The 26,236-nt window shown below is 45.6% G+C and overlaps 1 protein-coding gene across 3 annotated transcripts in view; it reads left to right on the forward strand.

The window, feature by feature from the left end:
- ctnnal1 (catenin (cadherin-associated protein), alpha-like 1) overlaps positions 1–26,236 on the forward strand; it is a 407,031-nt gene that overhangs the window by 170,274 nt on the left and 210,521 nt on the right. For all 3 annotated transcript variants that reach the window (XM_070880044.1, XM_070880045.1, XM_070880046.1), the window contains exon 2: positions 1,201–1,390. In XM_070880044.1, the coding sequence (XP_070736145.1) occupies positions 1,201–1,390 (190 nt within the window). The remainder of the gene's footprint in view (positions 1–1,200; positions 1,391–26,236) is intronic.

The raw sequence follows: 26,236 nt of genomic DNA on the forward strand, positions 1-26,236 counted from the left end.
TGTTTTTTGGCGTATTTGAAGAGTTACGTCCGTATTTTTGGCCCGACTACGCCAAAAAAAAAGTTGAAAGTTTCCCCGTTTTAACTTGGCAATGTGGCCCGGCGCACATTGTCCTTAAGCTCTGTGGGTGGAGCCTAAGATGTGTGACAAGAAGATCGGGTTGCCAGAGACACGAGGGCCACACTGTGGGCCGAGACTGGAAAGTGAAACATTTTGGCCAGCTCACAGCAACCTGCACAAGCACCTTGCACATTGCAGCTATTTAAGGCAGCAGCTTACCAACATGAAAATGTTAGCGTCTTTGTGCCAAAAGTCTATCCTGTAAACTGAATTGGAAAGAACCCCCCCGCCCCCTGTCTGTGCCCGGTGCCGCTCCTAGTCTGGGTCGAAAGGGTGGACAGAGCAGACCAACAGCCCCAGATTAAAGTGAATTTGAGATTGTTACAATAATGGAGTTGTACAACAGAACCTGTATATAAAAGAGGTTATAATTACCCACTCTTCCTCTCTACCGCAGCTGTCCCGGCCGTGGAACTGGATCTTCCGCGCCAGTTCTCTTACCTGCGCTGATTTTGTTAACTGCCCAGAAGGTTTTTCAGAACGGACACATACGGCGTCTTAAGAAAAATCATTGCTGGCCAAACTTGCATAAATAGCCAGATTTGGCACAGATGGCAGGTTACGCCCCCAGTGTGGTTAAAAAATCGTACCTAAGTGAATTACGCTGGCGCAGAAACTTTGGGGAAACTTGGAGATTTTAATTTACTCCAAAAAAAACATGTATGCCAAAAAAACGGCGCAGATAATTGGGGAAAATTGAACCCTAAGTCCTTGCAATGTCACTAAGTACACTATTTAGCAGTCTGTTATGTGTGCTGTTATCCTTATAAGGCCTTTCCTTGCTCCATCACTTAGAACTGATGTTCTGTTACCCAAATTGATCTCTTGAGTATTGCTAAATTTCACACAAACATAGTAAATGAATTTGAGTTTCGAGTGCATCTGATTTTGCCTCTTTACGCAGAGTAAGGTGACTGTTCAAACCACCAAGACACCAGTAATAATATACATTTTTGCCACATGTATAATTCAACTTTTAATCTGGTGATCATTCACCCAGGCAAGTATTTAGAATAGCTTTTAAGATCTGTAAAAGATTTTAAAACTTAATTGCTTGAACATTTTTTTCCCCGCTTGTAGATCACAACACTGATCAACCATAAGGAGAAACCAAAGAAGTCTGAGAAAACACTGCGAGCAATTCAGCGGGTAGGGCAAGCAGTGAGTCTGGCTGTTGGAAGATTTGTCACAGTTGGTGAAGCCATAGCGAGTGAAAATGAAGAATTAAAAGAAGAAATGTACTTTGCCTGCCAGGAGGCACGGCGAGCAGGTACGTTCTGTCTTGTAATGCATTGTAAATGATGTCAGGCAGAAATTTGCTGAGAAAAATAATGGCATGTGAAAGGAACATGCTGTTATTAATGTCATTATTAATGTGCAAATCGACCAGCAGCTTATGGCGAGGAAGAGATTTACGTTAGCTTTACGAAAATGGCATCTCGCGCTTAAGCTCCCTGTTTTCATCAAGTTGTTGCATTTGCACATTAATTGCCTATTAAACTCCCCACAAAAAGTTAAGGCTAGTAATTAATAACGCAAGAATCCTTTTAACAACATGGGCCTTGACTTTGCGATAGGAGGCTTCTCGCGGGGAAATATCTCCAATCCGCAAATAAAATGCCCACTTAGCTGATGGTCCAGAGATTTGCTTTTGGGGCTCTCTGGGTACGCATGGGAAGAGGTCCATGTATCTCGGGCGCAGGCGGTTCATGAATGCCCCTGGGATCATGTGAGTCAGCCCAAAGAATGACAGAAGGCGATTCCGTATGTACGGAAACCCCAAAGGTATGAATGGGAATAGCCCCAAAATATCTCTGCACTTCAAATACATTTTTTTTTAAATCACGTTTAAAATTAATTAAAATGGCATTTAATTAAATATTTAAAGCAAAACTGTAATTTTTTGAAAAATAAATTTACATGTTTTAAAGGGGCTAAAAATTAACTTACGGTATTTTACAGATTTTTAAATGTATAAATTATTGATAAAATGTTATTTTTCTGTTTTTTAAAACTCTTACACTGGTTTACCAGGTGTAAGAATTTCACGGGCATTCGCTGGGTGGAAGTTGGATCTCCGCCCTCGAATGTCTTTTTCCCGGGGATGCGTTGGATCTGTCAAGAAGATTCTGGACAGATTGCAAGCTCCAGGTTTTAGCGCATTTCATACATGCCCGTAGGGGCCGCAATTTATAATTGTTAATGACTTCCAGTCAACCTCGCTGGCCCAGAAAGTGAATAATTAAAAGTGTGGAGTCTCATTCCATCAGGTTGGTAACTGTTATTGGAGATTTAAAAAAATATCTAGTTTAAAAAAAATCTTACTTTTCCTTTCTGTATCTTTTTTTCTCTCTCTTAATCCAATCTTTCTTTCTCTCTTTATTTCTCTTTCTATACCTGATTTGACATTGAATTCACCTACTCTAATTCACCATCCATTTCAGTCCTTCCTCAGTTTATTTCTCAATTCTTAAATCTGATTGATTAATGAGGTACAGTGTCGGTCCTGTTGTTCACCAAGGTCCCAGATGCCCTGTTGCCCTCTCTGTGCCATTATCAGTTTGCACTTCCAACTTACAGGGCAAAACAATTTTGAGGGGAAGTGTGCAGGAAAAAGTCTAACTAACCAGGGATGCCGTGAGATGCCCTGCTCCAGCAAATTCCGAGTCATTATCTATGCCACTTCATAGCACCCCAGTTCTAATCTCACCCCCACCGACGCTTCGCTCAGCGTAGATCCGGTGTCACCCGATGTAATAGTATTGTCACTAGGATTATGTTAAACATTGTGATGGTGGGAATGTGAAGTTTTCCACAGCCATACTGTGGGTTTGTTCATTGTATAGCATAATGGTGACCATGTGAATTTTCAGTATTCCATAATGTGAGCATGTGAATTTTCAGTATAGCATAATGGTGACCATGTGAAATTTTTATCCTGTCAATATTTTTCCCATGCTATTACTCATGGTGAGTTGGGGGTTGGCTGTTAATAGCGGGAACGTTTTGCACCATGTAATGCTCAATGCATTTTACAGCATAATTGATTTTCCATAGTATTGCTTAGGGTCAAAAAAAAATGGTGTCTCCTCTTTTAGCGCATAATCTAGGCTGCCACTCCAGAGCAGTACTGAGCACAATACCGCGTTATCGCATGTGTGTCCTCTGGGAGAGATATTGAGCTGAGGTCCAGCCTGCCTGTTTCAGGCGGGTATAACAGATCCCACTATATTAATTGAAAAAGGCCAGGGAATTTTCCTTGTGGTTCTGAACAATATTCCTTCCTTAAGACTTTTCACTAAAGAGATAAACTGGTAATTCATCTGATTGCTGTTTGTGGGACCTTGCTGGCACAGAACGGCTGCTGCATTTGACCACATAATAACAGTTAGTAAAGTTGAAAAGTAATTAATTGTGTGTAAAATGCTTTAATGTGATGAGACTAAATATGAATATTTCTTTCTCTAACTGTTTCTCTGCTTCATTCCTACTTCCTGTGTGCCTCAGTCTTTCTGTTTGTGATACATTTTTTCTGTTTCACTCTTTTTTTCATTGTGATATCTGAATTTCTTGTGTTTGGCGTTGTTCCTCACACTTCATCACGCTTTCTTGAAGCGTGGTTGATCGGCTCGGTGTGAAAGCTGGTGTTGTTGAATCATTTGTTGGGCCCTCGCTGGGCTGCTGTGCAGCTGGCCTTGCTGGGCTGCCTGGTGTCTTGGGCCCTGCTGGGCTGCTGTGGATGATGGGTTCTGCTTCATGGTCAACCGTAGTGCCGGTTGCCACTGGTGTGTATGTTATGGGACCAAAAAAGGTAGGGTCCAAGGTGGGTTGCTCAGGATAGTCCGTGAATCTAAGTTCGATTTGGTCCAAGTGTTTCCGGTGAATGAGTCCATTTGAAAGTTTGACCCGAAACACCTTGCTCCCCTCTTTGGCCATGACAGTGCCGGGAAGCCATTTGGGACATTGTCCATAATTTAATACAAATACAGGATCATTGATTTCAATTTCGCGTGACACATTTGCGCTATTATGGTATGCACTTTGTTGAAGCCGCCTGAAATTTACCTGTTCATGTAGATCAGGGTGAACTAATGAGAGTCTTGTCTTAAGTGCTCTTTTCATGAGCAGTTCAGCAGGTGGGATCCCAGTGAGTGAGTGGAATCTTGTGCGGTAGCTAAGCAGGACTCGGGATAGGCGAGTCTGCAGTGAGCCTTCAGTTACCCTCTTCAAGCCTTGCTTTGATGGTTTGCACTGCTCTCTCTGCCTGACCATTGGACGCTGGTTTAAACAGGGCAGATGTGACATGTTTGATCCCGTTACGGGTCATGAATTCTTTGAACTCAGCACTGGTAAAACGTGGCCCGTTGTCGCTCACCAGGACACCGGGTAAGCCGTGAGTGGCAAACATGGCCCGCAGGTTTTCAGTAGTGGCAGCGGACGTGCTAGCTGACATTATCTCACATTCAATCCATTTGGAGTATGCGTCTACAACCACAAGGAATATTTTACCCAAGAACGGACCTGCATAGTCGCGTGTACCCGAGACCACGGCTTAGAGGACCAAGACCATAAACTTAGCGGCGCCTCCCTGGGTACATTGCTTAACTGCGAGCATGTATTACATCTGTGAACGCAGGACTCTAAGTCCGCATCGATACCGGGCCACCACACGTGGGATCTGGCTATCTCTTTCATCATTACGATGTCTGAGTGGGTACTGTGGAGGTCATTGATGAAGGTGTCTGCCCTTCTTGGGGCCCACAGAAGGCAGTCTGCCTGTATAGACATTTCATCTTTGTGCCGCTGGAACGGCTTTATTTCTTCCTGCATTTCCATTGGGACACTGGACCAGCTCCCATGAAGCACACAGCTTTTGACTAGAGATAATAAGGGATCCTGGCTTGTCCAGGTTTTAATCTGCCAGACAGTTACGTGTGATTGCTCACTCTCAAATACTTCCATAACTATGGCTAGATCTGAGAGCTGTGCCATTTCCACCCCCATGGTGGGCAATGGCAGCCTACTGAGAGAATCGGCGCAGTTTTCTGTGCCTGGCCTGTGGCAGATGGCGTAGTTGTATGCGGACAATGTGAGTGCCCATCTCCGGATGCGGGCCGATGCATTAGTATTTATCCCTTTACTCTCGGAAAACAGGGATATGCTTATGGTCAGTTTCCAATTCGAATTTTAGCCCAAACGGGTATTGATGCATTTTCTTTACCCCATAGACACACGCTAACGCTTCTTTCTCAATCATGTTGTAGACAGACTCCTGGATGCATAAGTAACCGGTTGCAGTTTCGTTTCCAAAATCATTGGCTTGTTGCAATACACACCTGACGCCATATGACGATGCATCACATGCTAGTACCAAATGCTTACATGGATCATACAACACAAGCAATTTGTTTGAGCATAACAATATTCTCGCTTTTACAAAGGCATTTTCTTGGCTTTTGCCCCAAACCCATTCGCCCCCTTTTCGTAGTAAGACATGTAGTGGTTCTAGCAGTGTGTTGAAATCCGGTAAAAAGTTACCAAAGTAGTTCAGGAGTCCCAGAAACGACCACAGCTCTGTCACGTTCTGTGGCCTCAGTGCATTCTCGATTGCCTCCGTCTTCGCATTGGTGGGCCTGATACCGTCCGCCGTAATCCTTTTTCCTAAGAACCTTCAGGCGCCAGGAAAACGCACTTTGAGCATTTTAACCTGAGCCCCACACAGTTGAGTCGACTTAGAACCTCCTCCAGGTTCTGCAGGTGCTCGACTGTGTTCTGACCTGTGACCAAGATGTCGTCCTGGAAGACTACGGTGTGCGGGGCCATGCTTCTCTGGAATATCGCCGCTGCTGATCGGTTTCCAAAACGGACATCTGTTATAAACAAAAAGACCTTTGTGTGTGTTGATGCAGGTGAGGGCCTTCGAGGATTCCTCCAGTTCCTGCATCATGTAGGCTGAAGTCAGATCCAGCTTCGTGATCCAGCGTTGCAAAGAGGTCGTCGGCCTTTGGTAGTGGGTATTGGTCCTGCAGGGAGGAACGATTGATAGTTACTTTGTAATCACCACAGATTCTGATGGTGCCGTCTCCCTTGAGGACTGGGACAACAGGACTGGCCTACTCGCTGAACTCGATCGGTGAAATTATGCCCTCTCTTTGCAGCTGGTCTAGCTCGATCTCTACCCTTTCTCTCATCATGTACGGTACTGCTTTCGCCTTGTGATGGATGGGTCGTGCCCCCAGATTTAGGTGGATTTCCACTTTTTCTCCTTGGAATTTCACGATTCGAACAGCGAAGGAAATTTGTTTAAGACCTGGGCACACGAAGTGTCGTCAGTAGGCGATAGTGCTCGGACGTCGTCCCAGTTCCAGCGTATCTTTCCCAGCCAGCTCCTGCCGAGCAGCGTGGGACCATCACCCGGTACCACCCAGAGTGGTAGCTTATGCACGCTCCATCATAGGAGACCTTTACGGTTGCAGGTATCAGTTCTTTTTTGTAAGTTCTTAGGTTCGTGCGAACTGGAGTTAAGACTGGCCTTGAGGTCTTGTTGCACCACAACCTTTCGAAAGTCTTTTTGCCCATGATGAACTGGCTCGCGCCCGTGTCCAGCTCCATTGACAGCGGGAGTCCATTTAGTTCAACATTCAGCATTATCGGAGGACAATGCGTGGTGAATGTGTGCACCCCATGTTCCTGTGCCTCCTCGATCTGAGGCTCTGGTTCGTCGTGATTCTCCGTGGATCTGTCCACCTCTGCAACATGGTGATTTGCAGGTTTAACAAGCTTTGCAACTCGCCTGCACACTCCTTGGAGGTGTCCCATTGTTCCACAGCCCTTGCAAATGTACTCTTTGAATCGGTATGAATGGAAACGATGATCACCCCCGCTGCGCCAACAAGGTGTTAATGGCCTTGCATTCATCACCCTTGATGGTGAACTCTGAGACATCTGCCGACATGCAGCTGCAGGCATGTGTGACCTGCCCTGTATGTTACGATTCGAAAACAACATCACTTTGTTCACAGTACTTGTAGTAGCACTTGTGTGCTGAGAGATTTGCTTTGTATTGTCACTGGTGGCAATGAACGCCTGGGCTATCACTATGACTTTACTCAAGGTTGGGGTCTCTACAGTCAAAAGTTTGCGAAGTATGGTTTCGTGGCCAATGCCAAGTACGAAAAAGTCTCTGAGCATGTGCTCCAAACGTCCTTCAAATTCGCAATGTCCTGTAAGGTGTCTTAGCTCGGCGACATAACTTGCCACTTCCTGGCCTTCAGACCTTTTGTACCTCACCATCAGAACGCTTTCCTTTGGGTTCAAATGCTCTCGGACCAGTGTGCACAAATCGTCGTACGATTTTTCCGTGGGTTTTGCTGGAGTGAGCAGATTCTTCATGAGGCCATACGTTGGTGCCCCACAGACGGTGAGGAGGATCGCCCTTCGTTTGGCAGTGCTCTCTTCCCCATCTAGCTCGTTGGCCACGAAGTATTGGTCGAGTCGCTCCACAAAAGTTTCCCAATCATCTCCTTCCGAGAATTTCTCCAGGATGCCACTGTTCTCTGCATCTTTGGGTTCTCTATCTGTATCTCGTTGCCATTTGTTGTGTGTGGAGAAAGAGTCAGACTGAACACTGTGAGCTCAAAGTAAAGTGTGACCGTAGTCTTTTATTGCAGGTCTTCAGTGTGCCTCTCCAACCTTGATCAAATTAAACTCACTTCACTGTACGATTACTGTCGCTATTTCCACCCACCACCCCAAATCCTTTCCCATCCTTCTGAAAAGAAAGAATGACTTGCAATTTATATTGCAGCTTTTACAATCTCAAGACGTCCAAAAGTGCTGATCTTTCCTGAGGCATGGTTCCAGAGGTGTTGAAGAGCTGGTTATCGGCCAGAAACACTCGATACTGTCACTAGAAGTGAGACGGTCGTCCACCTATTTTTAACCTCATCTCGAGGTGTTTCAACATGTCAGTCCCCTACACAAAAAAACGGACTTGACTGGATAATCTGTGGATAGAAGTGCCCATCAGTGAAGTTTGCATTCAAGCAGTTTGCACTCAAAGGGCTGCAAATTCGTTTTTTGGTGATAGCGGTATTTTTTTGGTATTTTTCGCCGCTAATCACTCCGCTATTTTTTAAAGGCCTCAGTTTCGTTAGAAAATACGCCTAGCGGTACAAATTGACATTACACGAGGATTCACGGCGGAAATCACGGTCCTCGTCAACTTTAGTTTGAGGCTGATTACCGCTGAGAGAGAGGCCTTGGGAGGGGGGGAAAACAACAAAAATTGCAAAATACAAAAAACAAGAACTCAAAACATTCAAAAGACACTTAACTATTGAATCGCTGAAAAATAATTAAAAAATAAAAACTTTAACTTACCTTTTTTGCAGGTCTTCATACCTACCGCGGTTATTGGGGCTGCAACACAGGTTTTTCTCGGGTGTTTTTTTTTGCCCAGAATACGGGTGTGCCAAAAGCCATAATTAAGGCTAAAGCACTTTTGCACACCGGCGGTCCATTTTTCAGCGGTATTTAAAAACCGCCAGTGCAAGACTTTGGCCAAAAAAGGCGAAATATCGCCGAAAAAACAGACGCAAGGTTGGTGAATTTCCAGCCCATAATATCGATGTTAAGTATCCATTGTTACAGCAAAATAAATCTTTCTCCTTCCCAACCCTCCCCACTCCAACCTTCTTATAACCTTATACTTGGCCTAGGGGTTTCCGGGTTCGGGACTTTGGATATCTGTTCTGAAATCAGAAAAAACGAAATGGCCTCGGTCCCAAGGTTTCCGGATTTCGGAGGTTGTACCTGTACTTCAATTTTATTTCCAGCTGGATCCTCGACAGATACAATTTGGGCTATTTATCTGACTTGTATCCTAGGCATCTAACTTTGATGTACTCATGATTGAAGATGAACATTCTTGTATGAATTAAAAATAAAATGTTGCTTTGTTGCTGCTGTTTTGCACTCTCAGAAATCACTCACGGCCTTTAATGTCTGCGCAACCAAATTGCAGTTTCCGCCACAAAGCAGCTGTGCTCAGTTGGACACGGATAATGCTACCTGTATTGGGAAATGACCTTTCAGATACCCACAATTATAATTTGTTTTGAATTGTCAATCAAAGCAGACATTTTGGATCTAACTATGTAGAGGTTACGTGTAGCTGCACAGCTCAACTGTGTGCTGCAATGAAATTGATTTCCGAAGCATCGGTGATGGGAGAGCTACTGGAGCTCAAAGAGCTGATTAACATTGATGAAGGTTTGAACAATGCTTGAAACAAGTACCTGGTATTAGTAGCTAGCTGACAATAATAATGAGGTTACAAGGGAAATATTGGTTCAAATATCTGAGTCCAGCTTTTAATTCTTGAATTAAATAGCACCCGACATATGTTTGTAGTCATTTCCCCAGGTTATTGTTATTTTTGGCTTTCCCTTTTAAGAATGACAGTAACGTACATTTGAATCTACACAATCTCTTTGATCAGCAACTAGAAAGGTTAATGCTCTATTTGCATGTTTAAATTTAAAATGAAAGCATTTGCTTCTCTTACGCATCTCAAGATCAATATTAAATTACAAATTAGAAGTCTGTGACGTTGACTTGTGACTAAAAACATGGCCTCTGCTTATTGAATAGGTGCTAGATTTAATGACGTAAAACGATGGAGTGAGCAGTTAAAATACACCGGATTACTTTTACTCACTGCAAAGGTGCCTGAATCCCGCTGCCTCCGATTTTAACCTGCTCCTCTGAGCAGGCGGCAAAGGCTCTGGCCTAAAACTGACAGAGTTCTTCTTCAAAAAATGCTAATGGAGTCTAATAACCTCAGTCGGACACAAGGGCATTTTAGCTCAGTCCTGACTGGGGAAGCCGCAATGACTTTCCTGCCAGGCGGAGCCAAGTCAGAATAGGATTGGGATGTGGAGAGGCCCTGAAAGTTAAATGTTTAAACTTTCTTTTGTGGGGCCAAGAAGGGCAAGAGGCAGGAAGCGGACTGACGGCATGGTAATGAGGCCTGGTGGTTAAAATCGCTGTGGCCTCATTCTGCCAAGGGCGGTCGGGAAACCGACTCCCACAGTTTCCCGCTGGGAATTAAAATCGACCCAAGTGATAAACTATTAATTCAGTTTAATTTGGCACCTATTCAAGGATATTTTGACACGCTTGGTGGTCCTGCTGTAGAATTGTTTGAGAAACATGAAAAGACAGCTGTTAACGTTATTTACAACTTGCAAGCAAGAACTGGAGGGTTAATGTAGACTGCCCCGATTTTAATTTTTACAGTAAAAGCAACTTAACCCAATGTTGGTCTTTTGGAAAGTTACTGGCATTGTTGACTAATTTAAACAGAAATAAGGTTTTTGTTATTTTTGATGTAAAACATTGGTTCTATTTTACTTATTTGTCCAATCAGACTTTCCATGATAACCATGTCATTCAATTGCTATCACTTGTTCTTTAGAAGAGTGGTATACACTGCGTTATAAATGTTTCTTTCTCCTTTTCATTTCATCTCATTTTTTGTGCTTCATAGGAAGCTATGAAAGTGCAATTTTCTCTGAATGCAGTATGAAACCTCTTCTAGCATTGCTTTCTGTGTGAGTTTTTTGTGCCCTATATTCCAATATTTGAAGAGAGTGTCTTCTGAGAGACACTCCAGGTCTTGGTACTCCAGCATTTCTTTTGTCTACACTCCCAACCAGAGCAAACATTCTGGGCTCAAGTTTCAGCCTGAGTTACTCCTATTTTTTTGGAGCAACTGGTTTAGAATGGAATATCTTAGACATTGCAATTCTCAGCATTTAGTTTACTCCAGTTTGAGTCAGTTAGAACAGTTTCATTTTGGAACAGATTTTTTTTTCAAAAGGGGGCGTGACCGGCCACTTACGCCTGTTTTTAAGGTTTAGACAGTGAAAACTTACTCCAAACGAATTTAGAATGGAGTAAGTGTAGATTTTTGTACGCTCAGAAAAACCTTGCCTACACTTTACAAATCAGGCGTAGGGAACGTGGGTTTGGGGGGGGGGGGGAGGGAAGTAATTAAATTTTACAAGCATTTGTACAATTATACAAATAAAGAGCCATCCTGACTAAAAAATTATAAACAAAGCAAAGACAAAATATTGAATATTTCTACCTGTGTGAAGCAGCAGCAGCCTTCGAGCTGCGAGGGAAGCTGAGGCCATTCGGCCATGGGATAGGGTGGACGGCAGTGGCTGACGGGGGCCGAAGACACAGAAAGCAGCCTTCGAGCTGCGAGGGAGACTGAGGCCATTTGGCCAGGGACAGGGAGAGGCAGCCAGATAGCCAGTTTGAAATTTAAATTTGCAGAATGGGTGCTGCCTTGCCAACACCATGGATTATGCAATGGTTCGCCAGCAATTCACTGCATAGGAGAGAATTGATTAGAGCTCACCGCACCAGGAACATCATAGCCCATAGGCTGATGGGCAGGAGACCTTACCCACGTCGGCAATATTGAACCAGGCGCTCGTACCTGGACGTGAGCGAGGCTGATTGTGTCAAAAGGCTGCGTTTCCGCAGAGAAGTTGTCGTTGAGCTCTGTGATATGCTGAGAGCAGATTTGCAGCCCAGAAGCAGAACGCCAACTGCCTTGTCTGTTGAAGTGAAGGTAACAGCTGCACTTGCCTTCTATGCCTCGGGATCGTTTCAGGCTACAACTGGAGATGTGTGTGCCATCTCTCAATGTGCAATACATGCCTGCGTTTACCAGGTCACGGCTGCACTGTATGTGCGGAGGAATGACTTAATCAATTTCCCAATGACCGCACAAGCCATCCATGAGAGGGCAGTGGGCTTCTTCAGGATTGCTGGCTTCCCAAAGGTACAGGGCTGCATTGATTGTACCCACATAGCCTTGCGAGCACCTGTGGAAGATTCCAAGCAGTAAAGGAATAGAAAAGGTTTCCACTCCATCAATGTGCAGCTTGTGTGTGACGACAAGCAGCGCATCATGTCAGTCGATGCGAGATACCCTGGCAGCACTCATGATGCGTTCATCCTACGCGACAGCGTTATATCTGACATGTTTGAGCAGCAGCCAGAAGGGCAGAGCTGGCTACTGGGAGACAAAGGGTTCGGTCTGACCACCTGACTCATGACGCCCCTACGCGTGACACGGACAGAAGCTGACCGTCAATACAACATGGTGCACTTGCGATGCGCAGCATCATTGAGAGGACCATTGGCATATTGAAACAGCGATTCCGATGCCTGGACCATTCCGGAGGCCACTTGCAATACTCTCTTCAAATTGTCGGTCACTTCACTGTTGTGTGCTGCGTGCTCCATAACTTAGCCATCATGAGGCAGCAGGAGCTGGTAGTGGAACCAGAAGACCCACGTGAAGGTCCAGTGCATGATGATAGTATTACGGAAGAGCAGGATGTGGATGATGACGACGATCAGGAAAGCATACAAGTGACTGATGCCACCTCGTTCTGGACGCCTAATTTGTAACCTGCGCCTGATTTTTTAAATGTGTAGACAAGGTTTTTCAGTTCCACAAAAATCTTCACTTGCTCCATTCTAAGTTAGTTTGGAGTACGTTTTCACTGTGGAAACTTTGAAATCAGGCATCAGTGGCAGGACACGCGCCCTTTTGAAGAAAAAATTCTGTTCCAAAGTGAAACTGTTCTAACTGACTAGAACTGCAGAAAAAAAAATGTGGAGAATTGCGATTTCTAAGATAGTCCGTTCTCCACCAGTTGCTCCTAAAAATCAGGCGCAAATCATGTGGAAACTTGGGCCCATGGAAACATAGAAAATAGGTGCAGGAGTAGGCCATTCAGCCCTTTGAGCCTGCACCACCATTAAATAAGATCATGGCTGATTATTCACCTCAGTACCCCTTTCCTGCTTTCTCTCCATACCCCTTGATCCCTTTAGCCGTTAGGGCCATATCTAACCCTCTTGAATATATCTAATGGACTGGCATCAACAACTCTCTGCGGTAGGGAATTCCAGAGATTGAGTGAAGAAGTTTTTCCTCATCTCAGTCCTAAATGGCTTACCCCTTATCCTTAGACTGTGTCCCCTGGTTCTGGACTTCCCCAACATCAGAAACATTCTTCTTGCATCTAACCTGTCTAACCCCGTCCCGTCCCGTCCCGTCAGAATTTTACATGTTTCTATGAGATCTCCTCTCATCCTTCTAAACTCCGGTGAATAAAGGCCCAGTTGATCCAGTCTCTCCTCATATGACAGTCCAGCCATCCCTGGAACCAGTCTGATGAACCTTCGCTGCACCCCCTCAATAGCAAGAACGTCCTTCCTCAGATTAGGAGACCAAAACTGAACACAATATTCCAGGTGAGGCCTCACTAAGGCCCTGTACAACTGCAGTAAGACCTCTCTGCTCCTATACTCAAATCCCCTTGCTATGAAGGCCAACATACCATTTGCCTTCTTCACCGCCTGCTGTACCTGCATGCCAACTTTCAATGACTGATGTACCATGACACCCAGGTCTCGTTACACCTCTCCTTTTCCTAATCTGCCGCCATTCAGATAACATTCTGCCTTCGTGTTTTTACCCCCAAAGTGGATAACCTCACATTTATCCACATTATACTGCAACTGCCATGCATTTGCCCACTCATCTAACGTGTCCAAGTCACCCTGCAGCCTCTTAGCGTCCTCCTCACAGCTCACATCGCCACCCAGTTTAGTGTCATCTGCAAACGTGGAGATATTACACTCAATTCCTTCATCTAAATCATGAATGTATATTGTAAATAGCTGGGGTCCCAGCACTGAGCCCTGCGAATCCCACTAGTCACTACCTGCCATTCTGAAAAGGATCTGTTTATCCCGACTCTCTGCTTCCTGTCTGCCAAGCAGTTCTCTATCCACGTCAGTACATTACCACCAATACCATGTGCTTTAATTTTGCACACCAAACTCTTGTCAAAAGCCTTTTGAACGTCCAAATACACCACATCCACTGGTTCTCCCTTATCCACTCTGCTAGTTACATCCTCAAAAAATTCCAGAAGAGTCGTCAAGCATGATTTCCCTTTCATAAATCCATGCTGACTTGGTCCGATCCTGTCACTGCTTTCCAAATGCATCCACTATTTCTAGGGCCACTTCCTTAAGTACTTTCGGATGTAGACTATCAGGCCCCGGGGATTTATCGACCTTCAATCCCATCAATTTCCCTAACACAATTTCCCGCCTAATAAGGATATCCTTCTCACTCGGCCCTCGGTCCCCTAGTACTTCCGGAAGGTTATTTGTGTCTTTCTTCGTGAAGACAGAACCGAATAATTGGTTCAATTGGTCTGCCATTTCTTTGTTCCCCATTATAAATTCACCTGAATCCGACTGCAAGGGACCTACATTTCTCATCACTAATCTTTTCCTCTTCACATATTTATAGAAGCTTTTGCAGTCCGTTTTTATGTTCCCTGCAAGCTTCCTCTCATACTCTATTATTTGTTCAACTGGTCTGCCATTTCTTAGTTCCCCATTATAAATTCACCTGAATCTCCTAATTAAACTCTTTGTCCTCCTCTGCTGAATTCTAAATTTCTCCCAGTCCTCAGGTTTGCTGCTTTTTCTGGCCAATTTATAGGCCTCTTCCTTGGATTTAATACTATCCTTAATTTCACTTGTTAAGCACAGTTGAGCCACCTTCCCTGTTTTATTTTGACTCCAAACAGGGATGTACAATTGTTGACGCTCATCCATGTGATCCTTAAATGTTTGCCATTGCCTATCCACCGTCAACCCTTTAAGTATCGTTTGCCTGTCTATTCTAGCAAATTCACGTCTCATACCATCGAAGTTACCTTTCCTTAAGCTCAGGACCCTAGTCTCTGAATTAACTGTTTCACTCTCCATCTTAATAAAGAATTCTACCATATTATGGTCACTCTTCTTTAAGGGGCCTCACACAACAAGATTGCTAATTAGTCCTTTCTCATTACACATCACCCAGTCTAGGAAGGCCAGCCCTCTAGTTGGTTCCTCGACATATTGGTCCAGAAAACCATCCCTAATACACTCCAGGAAATCTTCCTGCACCACATTGCTACCAGTTTGGTTAGCCCAATCTATATATAGATTAAAGTCGCCCATGATAACTGCTGTACCTTTATTGCACGCCTCCCTAATTCCTTGTTTGTTGCTGTCCCCAACCTCACTACTACTGTTTGGTGGTCTGTACACAACTCCCACTAGTGTTTTCTGCCCTTTGGTATTCCGCAGCTCTACTCATACAGATTCCACATCTTCCAAGCTAATGTTCTTCCTTACTATTGCATTAATTTCCTCTTTAACCAGCAACGTGACCCCACCTCCTTTTCGTTCCTGCCTATCCTTCCTGGATGTTGAGTTCCCAGCCTTGGTCATCCTGGAGCCATGTCTCCGTGATGCCAATTATATCATATTCATTAATTGCTGCCTGTGCAGTTAATTCGTCCACTTTATTACAAATACTCCTCGCATAGAGGCACAGAGCCTTCAGGCTTGTCTTTTTAACACACTTTGCCCCTTTAGAGTTTTGCTGTAATATCGACCTTTGTGATTTTTCCTTGGGTTTCTCTGCCCTCTGCTTTTACCTTCTTTCTATCTTTTGCTTCTGCCCCCATTTTACTTCCCTCTGTCTCCCTGCATAGGTTCCCATCCCCCTGCCATATTAGTTTAACCCCTCCCCAACAGCGCTAGCAAACACTCCCTCTAGGACATTTGTTCCGGTCCTGCCAAGGTGCAGACCGTCCGGTTTGTACTGGTCCCACCTCCCCCAGAACCGGTTCAAATGTCCCAGGAATTTGAATCCCTCCCTTCTGCACCACTCCTGAAGCCACGTATTCATCTGAGCTATCCAGCAATTCCTACTCTGACTAGCACGTGGCACTGATAGTTTACTACCTTTTGAGGTCCTACTTTTTAATGTAACTCCTAGCTCTCTAAATTCTGCTTGTAGGACTTAATTCAGAATATTGTAAAATGTTTTTTTATTTTTGTTTTCCTCCTGGCTGTGGTACAATTCCACAGGTACTAGAAGTATTGTGTAGTTCTCAGCCAGAAAGCTGGGTTCATGTATGAACCAAGGTATTGTGTTTGTGTGTGTGTGTGTGTGTGTGTGTGCTTAAAAACAAAGCTGCGGGTGGAATCCCTGCTGAGGCATTGAAATATGGCGGAGAGGCACTGCTGGCGCGAATACACACCTCATCTCTCTCATCTGGAGGGAAGAGAGCATGCCGGGGGATCTCAGAGATGCAGTAATCATGACTATCTTTAAAAAAGGGGACATGTCTGATTGTGGCAACTACAGAGGAATCTCCCTGCTATCAGTCACTGGGAAAGTCGTCGCTAGAGTCCACCTCAATCGTTGTCTTCCCGTGGCCGAGGAGCTCCTCCCGGAGTCACAGTGCGGATTTCGTCCCCTACGGGGCACAATGGATATGATTTTTGCAGTGCGGCAGCTACAGGAAAAATACAGGGAACAGCGCCGTCTCTTATACATGGCCGCCTTCGACCTTACAAAGGCCTTTGATACTGTCAACCACGAGGGTCTATGGAGCGTCCTCCTCCGTTTCGGATGTCCCCAAAAGTTCATCACCATGCTCCCGCCTCCCCCACGACGACATGCAGGCCGTGATCCTTACCAACGGATCCATCACAGACCCAATCCACGTCCGGACCGGGGTCAAACAGGGCTGCGTCATCGCCCCAACCCTCCTCTCAATCTTTCTCGCCGCCATGCTCCACCTCACAGTCAACCAGCTCCCTGCTGGAGTGGAACTAAACTACAGAACCAGTGGGAACCTGTTCAACCTTCGCCGTCTCCAGGCCAGATCCAAGACCATCCCAACCTCTGTCGTCGAGCTACAGTATGTGGACGACACCTGTGTCTGCGCTTATACAGAGGCTGAACTCCAAGATATCGTCGATGTATTTACTGAGGCGTACGAAAGCATGGGCCTTACACTAAACATCCATAAGACAAAGGTCCTCCACCAGCCTGTCCTCACCGCACAGCACTGTCCCCCAGTCATCAAGATCCACGGCGCGGCCCTGGACAACATGGACCATTTCCCACATCTCGGGAACTTCTTATCAACAAGAGCAGGCGTCGACGACGAGATCCAACACTGCCTCCAGTGCGCCAATGCAGACTTCGGCTGCCTGAGAAAAAGAGTGTTTGAAGACCAGGCCCTCAAAACTGCCACCAAGCTCATGGTCTACAGCGCTGTAGTAATACCTGCCCTCTTGTATGGCTCAGAGACATGGACCATGTACAGCAGATACCTCAAGTCACTGGAGAAATATCACCAATGATGTCTCCGCAAGATCCTACAAATCCCCAGGGAGGACAGGCGCACCAACATCAGCGTCCTCATCCAGGCCAATATCACCAGCATTGCAGCACTGACCACACTCGATCAGCTCCGCTTGGCAGGCCACATAGTTCGCATGCCAGACTCGAGACTCCCAAAGCAAGTGTTTTACTCGGAGCTCCTTCATGGCAAACGAGCCAAAGGTGGGCAACGGAAACCTTCAAAGCCTCCCGATAAAGTGCGACATCCCCACTGACACCTGGGAGTCCCTGGCCCAAGACCGCGCTAAGTGGAGGAAGTGCATCCGAGAGGACGCTGAGACCTTGGGTCTGAACGCTGAAAGCATGCAGAAATCAAGCACAGGCAGTGGAAAGAGCGTGCGGCAAACCAGATCCACCCACCCCTTCCCTCAACGACTATCTGTCCCACCTGTGACTGAGTCTGTGGCTCTCGTATTGGACTGTTCAACCACCAAAGAACTCGCTTCAGGAGTGGAAGCAAGTCTGTCGAGGGACTGCCCATGATGATGGTGGTGATAGTGTGTGTGTGCGTGCGTCTTCTCCACAGGTATCACTGGATCGCATTCAGAAGCTGTAGTCTTGACTGATTATTTTCCCCTCCCTAGCCTAATGACACTAAGGCTAATGATAGTGGCCCATTCTTCTTAGGCAGCCCCTCAGAGTCGAGGATGACTTGCTTCCTGAGTTCTAAGGTGGCTGGTGAGTCCAATGCAGGATCCACAGACTCTGACACAGGTGGGGCAGGTGGTGGTTGGAGGGACAGGTGGATGGGGGTGCTTGGTTTGTGCTACGCTCCTTCCGCTGTTTGTACTTGACTTCCGTGTGCTCCCGACAAAGAGACTCGAAGTGTTCGGCGCCTTCCTGAATGCTGCTTCTCCACTTTGAGTGGTCATGGGCCAGAAATTCCCAAGAGTCGATGGGGATGTTAAATTTTTTTCAGGGACGCTTTGAGGGTGTCCTTGAAGCGTTTTCTCTGCCTTCCTGGAGCTCATTGCCATGACGGAGCTGGGAGTAACGTGTCTGTTTCGGGAGTCTTATATCAGGCATGTGGACTACATGGCTCGCCCATCAGAGCTGATTGAGCATTGTCAGTGCTTCGATGCTGGGGATGTTGGCTTGAGAGAGAACACTGATGTTGGTACACCTATCTTGCCAATGAATTTGCATAATTTTACAGAAGCAACATTGGTGGTACTTCTCCAGTGCTTTGAGGTGCCTACTGTACATTGTCCATGTCTCTGAAGCATAAAGGAGGGCGGGAATCATTATGGTTCTGTAGACCATGAGCTTGATGCTGAGTTTGAGATCTTGGTCTTCAAACACTCTTTTCCTCAGGCAACCAAAGGTTGTACTGGCACACTGAAGGTGGTGTTGGTTTTCATCTTCGATGTCTGCCCTCGCTGACAGGAGGCTCCCAAGATATGGAAATTGGTCCACGCTGTCCAAGGTCTTGCCATGGATCTTGATGATGGGGGGGCAGGTTGGTAGAGAACTTTTGTCTTACGGATGTTTAATGTAAGGCCCAGACTCTCGTATCCTTCAGTGAAGGTGTCAACAATGGTTAGGAGTTCAGCCTCTGAGTGTGCGCAACCGCAAGCGTCGTCTGCATACTGTAATTCAATGATAGAGGTTGGACAACCTTGGTACTTGGCTGGAGGCGTCGGAGTTTGAACAATTTCCCGTTCGTCCTGTAGGTTAGCTCCACTCCAGCGGGAAGTTTGTTGGAAGTTAGATGAAGCATTGCAGCGAGAAAGATTGAGAAGAGCATTGGTGCATTGACACTGCCTTGCTTGACCCCGGTCTGCATTTGTATTGGGTCTGTGGTGGATCTGTTGGTAAGGATCACAGCTTGTATGTCATGATGAAGCAGGCGGAGGATGGTGATATATTTTTGATGACAGCCGAATTTGAGGAGGACCCTCCATAATCCCTCTCGGTTGACGGAGTCGAAGCCTTTGTGAGGTCAAAGAAGGCCATGTGCAGAGGTTGGTGCTGCTCCCTACATTTTTCTTGGATTTGTGGCATGGTGAAGATCATATCCGTTGTACCCCTAAGTGGGCGAAATCCGTATTGTGACTCTGGGAGGAGCTCTTCAGTCACTGGGAGGAGACGATTGAGGAGGATTCTTGCAATAATTTTCCCTGTGGCAGACAACAGGGAGACTCCTCTGTAATTACTGCAATCGGTCTTGTCACCTTTCTTGAAATGGTCACAATTACGGCGTCTGAGATCCCCCTGCATGATCTCCTCTTTCCAGATAAGAGTGCCCCATTATCACTCCAGTTGAGACCAGAGATTAAACCTTGGACCTTCCTGGCCATTACTGGTTATTTGATAATCAGTTAACAGTTTGTGAGTGTGCTATATATGGATGATTTAAATAATACATTAACATACTATAATTATTTTATATGCATTTGTATGTTTGGCTTGAAAAGATTTCAACCTTGGCTCACTGGTTAGCACTCTCGCCTCTGAATCAGGAGTGGGCTCAACCCTCACTCCAGAGCCTTGAGCATTTAATCTAGGCTGGTATTTAGGTGGAGTACTGAGAAAGGCAGAGATGCCATCCTTCAGATGGGATGTTTAAGCAAGGCTTGTCTGCACACTCAGATGGCTGTAAAAAAAAACCTATGGCACTACTCGAAAAAGAGTAGAGGAGTTCGCCCGTTGTCCTGGTGAACATTTATCCCTCAATCAACATAATTTGGACAGATTATCTGGTCATTGATTTCACTGCTGTTTGTGGGAACTTGCTGTGCGCAAATTGGCTGCCGCGTTTCCCTATATTACAACTGTGACTGCTTCAAAATGCCTCACTGGCTATAAAGCAGTTTGGGATCCCATGAAGTTGTAAAAGGCAATTATATAAATGCAAGCTCTTTCTGTGATAGATATTAGGGGGCTGAAATTGCCTCGCGCTGGGTTTTGGGCGGTAACTTTGAATAAGCCAAGGATAGAGAGGATGAACATGTGGCTGGAAAATTGGTGCAGGAGGAAGGGCTTTAAATTCTTGAGGCATTGGGGGAGATGGGACCTGTACAAACCGGACGGGTTGCACCTCAACAGCGCCGGGACCAATATCCTCGCAGGGAATTTTGCTAGTGCTGTTGGGAAGAGTTTAAACTAGCTCGGCAGGGGGATGGGAACTTGAGAACAAATTCAAGAAGGAAGGAAGTAAAGCAGAAATTGGATAGCAAGAATCTAGAAAGCGAATCTGTTAGGGAGGGAGTCGAGGAGGTGTAGCGGGACATTGGAGAGGACTACAAAAGGCCCAGTGTCGAGTCGGGAGGCCAGCAGGGAATGGAGGAGGCGGAGCGGCAGCGTTGGAGAGGCCTACAAAATGCCCCGTGTTGAGTCGGGAGGCCAGCAGGGAGTCCAGGAGGCGGAGCAGGATGTCGGAGAGGCCTACAAAAGGCCCAGTGTCGAGTCGGGATGCCAGCAGAGAGTCCAGGAGGCAGAGAGGCAACGTCGGAGAGGCCAGTCGGTGCAGCTGCAGCAGGATGAGAAGGCAAAAAAGTAGTAGAAAGAAATCGAAAGGTGACTTCACAGCTAAGCGGGTAAGTGATTGGCTGGTGATTGGTGAGTAGTTTTTCTTTTTCTTTTCTTTATCAGTAAGTAACCTTTTAGCATTGTTGTTGCCAAATTAAGTTAATCTAAGGGTTCAGTCATGGCAGGAGAGCTCGGACACGTGTTATGCTCCTTCTGTGCCATGTGGGAAGTCAGGAACGCTTCCGGTGTCCCTGACGACTACATTTGTGGGAAGTGCATCCACGTGCAGCACCTGACAGACCGCATTGCGGCACTGGAGCTGGAGCATCCACGATGCTGAGGATATCATGAATAGCATGTTTCGTGAGTTGGTCACACCGCAGGTAAAGGGTACACAGCCAGATAGTGGATGGGTGACCAACAGGAAGAGCAGTGGAAGGAAGATAATGCAGGGGTCCCCTGCGGTTATCCCCCTGTAAAACAGATACACTGAGTTGGGTACTGTTGAGGGGGATGACTCATCAGGGGAGAGCAGCAGCAGCCAAGTTCATGGCACCATGGGTGGCTCTGCTGCACAGGAGAGCAGGAAAAAGAGTGGGAGAGCTATAGTGATAGGGGATTCTATTGTAAGGGGAATAGATAGACGTTTCTGCGGCCGCAACCGAGGCTCCAGGATGGTATGTTGCCTTCCTGGTGCAAGGGGCAAAGATGCCTCGGAGCGGGTGCAGGACATTTTGAAGAGGGAGTGTGAACAGCCAGATGTCGTGCTGCATATAGGTACCAACGATATAGGTAGAATTCGGGATGAGGTCCTACAAGACGAATTTAGGGAGCTAGGAGCTAAATTAAATTGTAGGACCTCAAAAGTAGTAATCTCAGGATTGCTACCAGTAACGCGTGCTAGTCAGAGTAGGAATCGCAGGATAGCTCAGATGAATACGTGGCTTGAGGAGTGGTACAGAAGGGAGGGACTCAAATTCCTGGGACTTTGGAACCATTTCTGGGGGAGGTGGGACCAGTACAAACCGGACGGTCTGCACCTGAGCAGGACCGGAACCAATGTCCTAGAAGGGAGTGTTTGTTAGTGCTGTTGGGGAGGAATTAAACTAATATGGCAGGGGGATGAGAACCTATGCAGGGAGACAGAGGGAAGCAGAATGGGGGCAGAAGCAAAAGATTAGAAATAAGAAAGGTAAAAGTGGAGGGCAGAGAAACCCAAGGCAAAAAGCAAAAAGGGCCACATTACAGAAAAATCCTAAAGGGGCAAAGTGTGTTAAAAAGACAAGCCTGAAGGCTTCTGTGCCTCCAGCAAGGAGTATTCGGAATAAGGTTCGCAAATTAACTGCGCAGATAGCAATTAACAGATATGATGTAATTGGAATCACGGAGACATGGCTCCAGGGTGACCAAGGCTGGGAACTCAATATCCAGGGGTATTCAACATTTAGGAAGGATAGACAGAAAGGAAAAGGAGGTGGGGTGGCGTTGCTGGTTAAAGATGAAATTAATGCAATAGTAAGGAAGGACATTAGCTTGGATGATGTGGAATCTGTATGGGTGGAGCTACGGAATACCAAAGGGCAGAAAACACTAGTGGGAGTTGTGTGCAGACCATCAAACAGTAGTAGTGAGGTTGGGGACAGCAACAAACAAGAAATTAGGGAGGCGTGCAATAAAGGTACAGCAGTTATCATGGGCGACTTTAATCTACATATTGATTGGGCTAACCAAACTGGTTGCGATGTGGTGGAGGAGGATTTCCTGGAGCGTATTAGGGATGGTGTTCCAGACCAATATGTCCAGGAACCAACTAGAGGGCTGGCCATCCTAGACTGGGTGATGTGTAATGATAAGGGACTAATTAACAATCTTGTTGTGCGAGGTCCCTTGGGGAAGAGTGACCATAATATGGTAGAATTCTTTATTAAGATGGAGAGTGACACAGTTAATTCAGAGACTAGGTTCCTGAACTTGAGGAAAGGTAACTTCGATGGTATGAGACGTGAATTGGCTAGAATAGACTGGCGAATGATACTTAAAGGGTTGATGGTGGATAGGCAATGGCAAACATTTAAAGATCACATGGATGAACTTCAGCAATTGTACATCCCTGTCTGGAGTAAAAATAAAACTGGGAAGGTGGCTCAACCGTGGCGAACAAGGGAACTTAAATCCAAGGAAGAGGCATATAAATTGGCCAGAAAAAGCAGCAAACCTGAGGACTGGGAGAATTTTGTAATACAGCAGAGGAGAACGAGTTTAATTAGGAGGGGGAAAATACAGTATGCGAGGAAGCTTGCTGGGAACATAAAAACTGACTGCAAAAGCTTCTATAGATATGTGAAGAGAAAAAGATTAGTGATAACAAACGTAGGTCCATTGCAGTCAGATTCAGGTGAATTTATAATGGGGAACAAAGAAATGGCGGACCAGTTAAACAAATACTTTGGTTCTATCTTCACGAAGGAAGACACAAATAACCTTCCGGAAATACTTGGGGACCGAGGATCGAGTGAGAAGGAGGAACTGAAGGAAATCCTTATTAGATGGGAAATTGTGTTAGGGAAATTGATGGGATTGAAGGCCGATAAATCCCCGGGGCCTGATAGTCTGCATCCTAGAGTACTTAAGGAAGTAGCCATAGAAATAGTGGATGCATTGATAATCATTTTCCAATAGTCTTTCGACTCTGGATCAGTTCCTATGGACTGGAAGGTAGCTAACGTAACACCACTTTTTAAGAATGAGGGAGAGAGAAAACAGGTAATTATAGACCGGTTAGCCTGACATCAGTAGTGGGGTAAATGTTGAAATCAATTATTAAAGATGAAATAGCAGCACCTTTGGAAAGCAGTGACAGGATCGGTCCAAGTCAGGATGGATTTATGAAAGAGAATTCATGCTATAATTTTTTGAGATGTAACTAGTAGAGTAGACAAGGGAGAACCAGTGGATGTGGTGTATTTGGACTTTCAAAAGGCTTTTGACAAGGTCCCACACAAGAGATTGGTGTGCAAAATTAAAGCACATGGTATTGGGGGTAATGTACTGACATGGATAGAGAACTGGTTGGCAGACAGGAAGCAGAGAGTTGGGATGAACGGGTCCTTTTCAGAATGGCAAGCAGTGAGTAGTGGGGTAGAGCAGGGCTCAGTGCTGGGACCCCAGCTATTTACAATATACATTAATGATTTGGATGAGGGAATTGAGTGCAATCCCCAAGTTTGCAGATGACACTAAGCTGGGTGGCAGTGTGAGCTGTGAGGAGGACGCAAAGAGGCTGCAGGGTGACTTGGACAGGTTAGGTGAGTAGGCAAACGCGTGGCAGATGCAGTATAATGTGGATAAATGTGAGGTTATCCATGTTGGTGGCAAAAACACAAAGGCAGAATATTATCTGAATGGTGGCAGATTAGGAAAAGGGGAGGTGCAACGAGACCTGGGTGTCATGGTACATCAGTCATTGAAAGTTGGCATGCAGGTACAGCAGGCGGTGAAGAAGGCAAATGGTATGTTGGCCTTCATAGCTAGGGGATTTGAGTATATGAGCAGGGAGGTGTTACTGCAGGGCCTTAGTGAGGTCTCATCTGGAATATTGTGTTCAGTTTTGGTCTCCTAGTCTGAGGAAGGACATTCTTGCTATTGAGGGAGTGCAGCGAAGGTTCACCAGACTGATTCCTTTCATGTCAGGACTGTCATTTGAGGAGAGAATGGATCGACTGGGCCTGTATTCACTGGAGTTTAGAAGGATGAGAGGGGATCTCATAGAAACATATAAAATTCTGACAGGACTGGACAGGTTAGATGCAGGAAAAATGTTTCTGATGTTGGGGAAGTCCAGAATCAGGGGTCACAGTCTAAGGATAAGGGGTAAGCCATTTAGGACTGAGATGAGGAGAAACTTCTTCACTCGGAGAGTTGTTAACCTGTGGAATTCCCTACCGCAGAGAGTTGTTGATGCCAGTTCATTGGATATATTCAGGAGGGAGTTAGATATGGCCCTTAATGGCTAAAGGGATCAAGGGGTTTGGAGAGAAAGCAGCAAAGGGGTACTGCGGTGAATGATCAGCCTGGATCTTATTGAATGGTGGTGCAGGCTCGAAGTGCCGAATGGCCTACTCCTGCACCTATTTTCTATGTTTCTAGGCAGAGGAAACAAGGCTTAGTAAATGGTAAGCAAGGAAGTCTTGCTGTGCTAAATCGTATATACTTTCATGCAAGGAGTATATTCAATAAGGCGGATGAGCTAAGAGCACAGGTAGACACTTGGGAGTATGACATTATAGCCATTACAGAAACATGACTGAAAGAGTGGCAGATTTGGCAGATTAATATTCCTGGTTATAGGATTTTTAGACAAGATAGAGGGATGGGGGGGGGGTCTGCTGTCGCGGTACGGATTAAAGAAACAATTACAGCGGTGAGGAGCGATGATATGTTCGAGGGATCATCAAATGAGGCCATATGGGTCGAATTGAAAAATAAAAAAAGGGCAATCACACTGCTGGGCGTGTATTATAGACCCCCAAACAGTGGGAGAGAGATAGAGGAGCAAATATGTCGACAAATTGCTGTGTCCAAAAACCATAGGGTAGTAATAGTTGGGGATTTTAACTATCCAAATATTGATTGGGACAAGTTTAGTGTGAAGGGTCAGAGAGTGCGGAATTCTTGAAATGCATTCAAGAGAACTTTTTTTAGTCAGTATGTAGCAAGCCGAACACGAGAGGGGGCGGTGTTGGGTTCATTTTTAGGAAATGAAGCTGGGCATGTTGAAGGGGTATTAGTGGGAGAGCACTTTGGTGCCAATGACCATAATTCAGTCAGATTCAAGTTGGTTATGGATAAGGACAAGGATAGGCCTGGAATACAAGTCCCGAATTGGGGAAAAGCTAATTTTGCTTAAGTTAAGGAGTGTTTTGGCAATAGTGGACTGGAAACAGCCACTTGTGGGTAAATCAGTGGGAGGCATTCAAGGAGGAGATCTGGAGGGCTCAGGCCAAACATGTGCCCTTAAAGAAAAAGGGTGGGAATAATAATTCTAGAGCCCCCTGGATGTCTAGGGATTTACAGAGGAGGATAAAAAAAAAGGATGCTTATGTCATATACTAACGGCTAAATACTATAGAATCTTTAGAGGAATATAGAAAGTTAAGAGGCAAAATTAGAAAGGATATTAGGAATGCTAAGCACGAGAAATTCTTGGCTTGTAAAATTAAGGAAAACCCTAAATATATTAAGAGTAAGAGGGTAACTAAAGAAAGGGTCGGGCCTATT

The sequence above is a fragment of the Pristiophorus japonicus genome, chromosome 5, assembly GCF_044704955.1.
Source record: "Pristiophorus japonicus isolate sPriJap1 chromosome 5, sPriJap1.hap1, whole genome shotgun sequence".
In the NCBI taxonomy this organism is placed as follows: Eukaryota; Metazoa; Chordata; class Chondrichthyes; family Pristiophoridae; genus Pristiophorus; species Pristiophorus japonicus.